At 50.2% G+C, this 7500-nt stretch overlaps 1 protein-coding gene across 1 annotated transcript in view; it reads left to right on the top strand.

The window, feature by feature from the left end:
• The window catches only part of LOC135819405 (integrin beta-1-like), a 59151-nt gene that overhangs the window by 32535 nt on the left and 19116 nt on the right, over positions 1-7500 (top strand). The window contains exons 15-17 of the mRNA XM_065332606.1: positions 1200-1258; positions 2231-2312; positions 3429-3505. Of these exons, the coding sequence (XP_065188678.1) occupies positions 1200-1258; positions 2231-2312; positions 3429-3505 (218 nt within the window). The remainder of the gene's footprint in view (positions 1-1199; positions 1259-2230; positions 2313-3428; positions 3506-7500) is intronic.

The following is a 7500-nucleotide window of genomic DNA, read 5'->3' as shown; positions in this document are numbered from 1 at the left end:
AGGTGGTGGTGTGAAGGTGGTGGTGTGAAGGTGGTGGTGTGAAGGTGGTGGTGTGAAGGTGGTGGTGTGAAGGTGGTGGTGTGAAGGTGGTGGTGTGAAGGTGGTGGTGTGAAGGTGGTGGTGTGAAGGTGGTGGTGTGAAGGTGGTGGTGTGAAGGTGGTGGTGTGAAGGTGGTGGTGTGAATGTGGTGGTGTGAATGTGGTGGTGACAGGGTGGTGGTGTGAAGGTGGTGGTGTGAAGGTGGTGGTGTGAAGGTGGTGGTGTGAAGGTGGTGGTGTGAAGGTGGTGGTGTGAAGGTGGTGGTGTGAAGGTGGTGGTGTGAAGGTGGTGGTGTGAAGGTGGTGGTGTGAAGGTGGTGGTGTGAAGGTGGTGGTGTGAAGGTGGTGGTGTGAAGGTGGTGGTGTGAAGGTGGTGGTGTGAAGGTGGTGGTGTGAATGTGGTGGTGACAGGGTGGTGGTGTGAAGGTGATGGTGTGAAGGTGGTGGTGTGAAGGTGGTGGTGTGAAGGTGGTGGTGTGAAGGTGGTGGTGTGAAGGTGGTGGTGTGAAGGTGGTGGTGTGAAGGTGGTGGTGTGAAGGTGGTGGTGTGAAGGTGGTGGTGTGAATGTGGTGGTGACAGGGTGGTGGTGTGAAGGAGGTGGTGTGAAGGTGGTGGTGTGAAGGTGGTGGTGACAGGGTGGTGATTATACAGTGAAACCTGTCTAAGACGACCACGGCTCAAGGGACCTTCAAAGTGTGGTCTCTGTAATCAGGTGGTCTCCTTATCCAGTGCCATTTGACTGGAAGTAGCATTCGTTGGTCCTAGCTGTAGTGGTCCTCTTGTACAGGTGGTCTCCTTATCCGAGTGGTGGCCTTGACAGGTTTTACTGTATTTTCACTTTGGGTACTTATTCAAGGTATACTTGGGGACTAATTTCCGACTTTGAACTTTATCATTGTTTCCCAGTCTGCCATCATTACAGCTCATTGAAGGCCGGACAGGAAAATATAATCCTGTTAGTAGATCCAGTGCTAACATAGTGAACATATTTGCAGTGACGGTCGGTATTGCTTTAGAGAATGCACACTTGTGGTTGTTGATTGGGGTGTTGTGTTTCTTTTTGTACAATTGCCAAAATACTTACAGATGCTGACTTTGTCTTTTGATGCAGAAAGTCATTTTCAATTCTTGTGTTTGTCCTTTTGACTGGTGTGTTTGAAGGCCAGATACTCGGTCACCGTGACACCCACTCACTGTCACCTCCTGCGTAGCACCAAACCGTAAGGGAATATCAGACTGATGTTTTGTTGGGTCATGAAGGCATTGCCCCGCCATACACAAGGGACTCTTGAGTTTATTTTATTGATTTTATTGATTTATTTATTTCTGCACCTCGTAGCACGTCAAGACAGCCAATTGAATTGAGGAGAGGGTGAGACCAACCACGGAAGAAGAGAAAAAAAGAAAATGAAATACACGTACACCAAAGGGGAAGGGATTAGCAAGGTACAAAGCAATGGGATGCCTAGCGAGCTATGCAGCGGAAGTGATAACTGTGATTTTGTTTGCTGGTTCACAGCTCCGCTGAAGTTCAGCTTACCGCTGCTTCCATAGATGACAGTCACATTGACATTGGATCAGTACTAGTCTGTCTACTGGTCATATAGAGGGAATTCACCCTGTTATTTGCCTGTAAACCAGACAATCTGTGTGTTTTCTGAAAGACCTGCATCAACCCGGGTTAACCAGAAAATTTCGAAGGACAATCTTGAAGGATACCGAAGATATGAGAAGTCAAAATCTTACGCCAACCTGCATTATATATAGTACATGTACTGGTATGTGGAATAGCAGACTTGCTGTAGTACCAATTGGGTTTCCAGAAAGCCCAGCAAACACTTAGCAACGGTGAAATATTGTTTGTTTGGTTGTTTGTTTTTATTTAACTTCACCAGATATACAGACATTTCTGCCTTCTCGTCTATCCAAACGGCTAGACTCTCAATGAAAGATGATTTTTTTGTTGGCTAGTCCGTATCTTGAACAAGCCTCCTCACACAATGAAGAACACTTCTAGCAGTTTGGATAACACGCATGATGACCTAGGTAAAGAAAGAGCACAGCGAGGGCCCTGAGCTTGGCACGTCCTCTCGTTCACCGCCATTCTAAGGGGTTTCCTGCAGATCTGGTGCTTTAGCTTGATGGCTGTAGATATGTATATGTGTGTGTTTTGTGTTACTGTGTACATGCAGACTAGTCATTCGCATACTTGGGTATGGTGAGGTGACTGTGGACGTTGATGGAATTTGTCAGTGTGCATGCGAAACAAACAGGGTAAGATTTGGATCTAGTTTGAAGCTAAAGATCATTAGATTGTCAGGTTTCGTATTGCAGCGTGTACTGTAAGTGTGAGAGAGTGAGAGTGTGGGTGCGTGCGTGCGTGTGCACTATTGTGAACGCCAAACGTATCTCTGGTCATTATTTGACATGGTTGTTGATGTTTACTATCTCTGTAGAGACCGTCCCTCGGAAACTTTTTTTAAAAGGCCTTCTTGAAACAGTGTAACTGACGTAAATGCACATGCATCATCAGTCTGACTTTATCAGACGACATGTGGCACATGCATCATCAGTCTGACTTTATCAGACGACATGTGGCACATGCATCATCAGTCTGACTTTATCAGACGACATGTGGCACATGCATCATCAGTCTGACTTTATCAGACGACATGTGGCACATGCATCATCAGTCTGACTTTATCAGACGACATGTGGCACATGCATCATCAGTCTGACTTTATCAGACGACATGTGGCACATGCATCATCAGTCTGACTTTATCAGACGACATGTGGCACATGCATCATCAGTCTGACTTTATCAGACGACATGTGGCACATGCATCATCAGTCTGACTTTATCAGACGACATGTGGCACATGCATCATCAGTCTGACTTTATCAGACGACATGTGGCACATGCATCATCAGTCTGACTTTATCAGACGACATGTGGCACATGCATCATCAGTCTGACTTTATCAGACGACATGTGGCACATGCATCATCAGTCTGACTTTATCAGACGACATGTGGCACATGCATCATCAGTCTGACTTTATCAGACGACATGTGGCACATGCATCATCAGTCTGACTTTATCAGATGACATGTGGCACATGCATCAGTCTGACTTTATCAGACGACATGTGGCACATGCATCAGTCTGACTTTATCAGACGACATGTGGCACATGCATCAGTCTGACTTTATCAGATGACATGTGGCACATGCATCAGTCTGACTTTATCAGATGACATGTGGCACATGCATCAGTCTGACTTTATCAGATGACATGTGGCTTTCTAAGCCAGCAGTTGAAGTTGAAAATTCAGGCAAATTGGTTTCACCTGAACGCTGGGTATTTTCTTGTTTCTTTGTCGCACAGACTAAAAATTCCATATTTTGCTCCGGCAATGGTGACAGTGTCTGCGGTGCTTGTCATTGCTACTCGGGCTTTGCAAGGTGAGCAGCCGGTAGTTTACGCTACTGAAATAGTAACGGTACAGCAATCCTGGCTGTGCATGCGTTCATGGGAGCATGTTCGAATGACTGTGTCCCATGTGCATGCGTGCGTGCATGGGTGCGTGTGTGTGCGTGCGTGTTTACCATAATGTCATTTTGGTGTATAGTGCATGGTGCATGGTGCATGGTGCATGATGCACGGTGCATGATGCACGGCGCATGGTGCATGGCGCATGGTGCATGGTGCATGATGCATGGCGCATGATGCACCATGCACTGTGTATGAAGATGATGTGAAACGAGCAATTCATGTGTGATGAAGATCACGGAAAATGTGCAATACCCAGACAGAGGTCCGGACTGTACAAATGCAGCTAACTGGTTCATTTGCACTGATCACATTGTTACCGAGAAATCTGCTGAAATCACAGCTGGACACCATGCACACATGTACACACACACACACACACACACACACACATACTACTACTACTGTAGCTTGGTTGCCACAAGGGCCACACCACTCCGAAAGGAGCCAGAGTCATTGTCAGGAGCAGAAACGGAGATGACGACTCAGGTCACTCTGTCGACGGAACTGACGGCTGCAGCGAGAACAGCGAACACCATACGACGCTCTATCAGACTTGGTTGCTCGATGGCCACGGTCGCACTTGTGACGTCTGAAACCAGGCACTGACTTGAACTGCCGATTGCATGTCACACACAAGAGAGAAGCTGGGACGTTGAGCGGAATAGGTGATGCCGGCGCGGACGCTTCCGATGGTTCCAGGGGCAAACAATGATGTACACGCAAGCCACCACGAGAGTGAAACCACCTCCTGCATGTACCACACTGCACAGCACCACGCTGTCCCTGGATGGGGAGACTTCGTTCTGCGCTACACTTGTGTCTTGCTTTGTCACCTGGCCGACGAAACGAACGGTGGCAGATAAGACAGTCCACCCGTTGAGATTGGTCATGGGAAGGACCGCCGAGGCTCGGCCCAACGGCAGACACCCGCCAGGCAGATCGATCCTGAGCAATCCCATACCAAGCTAGATGTTCAATGCCGATGTGCCGAAGATCAGCCGAAATCACATCCCTCCAGCGACGACGGGGACCACACGCAGGCCGAGGCGACGGTAGGAAGCCAAACAACAGCTGCTTGGGCACACGAACGTCCGACATGCGGGCCACATGGCCAAGCCATTCAAGCCTCCGCTTCCGAAGCCGGGAGGACAATAGCGATGTATCACCCCACATCTCTCGGAGCTGCTCATTGGTGATGCGTTCCTCCCACTGTTGTGTTCGCGAAACACACAAGATGCTACGGATGCATTGGTGGTGGAAACTATCGAGGCGCCGGAGGTCACCCTGCAAAGGGCACCAGCACTCCGAAGCATACAGTAGCACTGTCATCACACAGGCGTTATACAATCGGCGCTTCACATGGAGTGAAAGATCACGATTAGCAAACACATCCTGAAGCGATCCAAAGGCACGCGAGGCGAGTGACAAACGCCTCGAAACGTCTCCCGCAGAACGCGCATCCGGAGTGATGACAGAACCCAGATAAACGAAGGAGGAAACATTTTCCACCACCTGTCCATGAAGCGGAATGCCAGCAGTGTCAACTGAAGTAACACCAACACCAGCCACCATAAACTTGGTCTTGGGTATACTCACAGTGAGGCCAAATTCAGCAGAAACATCCTGGAACGCCGTCAAGGCCAACACAGCATGCTCCCGCGAACCAACTACAAAGTTTGCATCGTCCGCATACTCAACATCAACAACAGCGGTCTGCTGATAGGTACGGGTTCGTCGTGCTGGGTTGAATAACTGGCCATCCAAGCGATAGTGAAATTGGATGCCAATGTCTGGGTCACGATCAGCGAGAACAGACCGCCAACGTTCCACCACCAGAGCCAGATAGAGGTTAAAGAGGATTGGGGCCATTACACACCCCTGCCTCAGGCCGTTCTCCACACGAATTTCATCCGTGACACCTCCAGGCACACGCACCTCCGCCACCATGCCATCATGAAATGACTCAATGACCTTGAGGAGAGTCGGAGGAATACCAAGGACAGAAAGAGCACGATACAGTGCAGCCCTAGGCACAGAATCATATGCCTTTCTCAAGCCCACGAAGATACAAAATATTTTTGTACGATGCTCGTATGCCTTTTCCACCAGTTGCCGGACAGTAAACACAGCATCAGCACAGCCACGGTTGGGTCGAAATCCGCACTGAGACTCCGGGAGGAGATGCTCGGCCCTGGATTGAAGGCGGTTCTGTATCAAGCGACCAGCCATCTTGCCCACCACCTCCAAAAGAGAGATCCCACGCCAATTGTCACAGAGCGATAGATCTCCACGCTTTGGGATTGGCACCAGCTGGGCATTCCGCCACTCCTGAGGAACACCACCTGTGGACCAGACAGTCAAAAGCAAGGCCAGCAAACATTCATGCAGCTCACTGGAGCCATACTTCACAAGTTCGGGCAGGATCCCCGATGCGCCAGCTGCCTTGCCATTAGCCATTGCACGTATAGCTCGACCAACTTCCTCAGGAGATGGAGGGTTGGCGAGCTCCTCGTCGATGGGCCTGACCTCCAGCGTACCGAAAACGTCCAAGTCATAGAGGCTCCTGATATTAAGGACGTTTGAAAAGTGTTCATACCACCTGGACGAGATGGCCTCCAACGACGTGCATACAATGCCATCGGTGTCCTGGATGGATTGCACCTTCATGGGTGTGATGCCCCCAAAGCATCGCTGAATCGCCCGAATGGCAGCCCAGGCACTCTTGGTATTAAACCGCTCAGCCTCCACGATGTCAGCTTGTTTACTGAGCCAACTCTCCTTTGCGGAACGAACAGCCGCACGGGCCTCACCACGGGCCTCCCTGTAGGCAACCAAATCCGCCCGGGAACCAGAGTGACATTTCCGATACAAATCATTCCGGGCCTTCAGAATAGGCTCCAATGTGGCCGCACTCTGGACAAACCAGTCAGGACTGCTACGCCTCTCATGCCCGATTGCCGCCTTAGCTGATGACGTTATAGCCTTCTTAATACAGGACCACTGCTCCTCGATGAGTCCACCAGCATCAAAGTTCTCCAAGCCACCAGACAAACAGTGGCCATACTCCGCTCGGGTGCACTCGACTAACTCCCGCCTCTCGTCAGTCATACCTGGCACAGTCAGCAGCTCCTGAACCGCAAACCGCCGGTTCCTGCGCTTTTGATTCTGATTTCGGCCGGGCACAATCCTCCCTGGCAGGCAATACGTCATACACAAGAGATTGTGGTCAGTACTGCACTCTGCACCGCGAATCACATGGGTATCCACAACATACTGCATCTGACTTACACGGACAAGTACATAATCAATACAATGCCAACGTTGGGATCTCGGGTGCCGCCACGTAGCCAGATGTATCATCCTCTTCCGGAAATGGGTGTTGCAGATGGTCAGGTTATTGCGTAACGAGAAATCCAACAACTCCATCCCAGCATCATTGCGCTCACCAATGCCAAAGCCTCCATGGACATCCCGCCACAAACCAGAAGACTGAGGCTCAACAGCAGAACCCACACGTGCATTGAAGTCCCCAAGGACGATCAAATGATCTGAGAGAGGAACAGCCATGACAGTCTGCTGCAAATCTGTATAGAATGCGTCCTTCACTGATCGACTGGCCCGGAACGTGGGTGCATAACAAACAACCAGATGTACCCACACAGAGGCTCTCTCAGCAGGGCACTGCCGCTGGGTGCCAGTACACAGAGGAAACTTCAACTTACATGTCATAAGTCTGGACGAGACAGCACTCTGCTGCGAGCCTCCGCGCTCAAACGCCGCTCTGGCACGCCGCCTCAACAAGACGGCGACTCCTTCTCCACGAGTGAAATTCTCAGTCGGCAGAGGTCGACCCGACGATATAACCAACGCATCACCAACAGAGTACGACGCAGCGCCGAACCAT

This window comes from Sycon ciliatum, chromosome 6 (assembly GCF_964019385.1).
Source record: "Sycon ciliatum chromosome 6, ocSycCili1.1, whole genome shotgun sequence".
Lineage (NCBI taxonomy): Eukaryota > Metazoa > Porifera > Calcarea > Leucosolenida > Sycettidae > Sycon > Sycon ciliatum.
The sequence above is the reverse complement of the archived record's forward strand: the minus strand, read 5'-3'. Positions and strand labels throughout refer to the sequence as shown.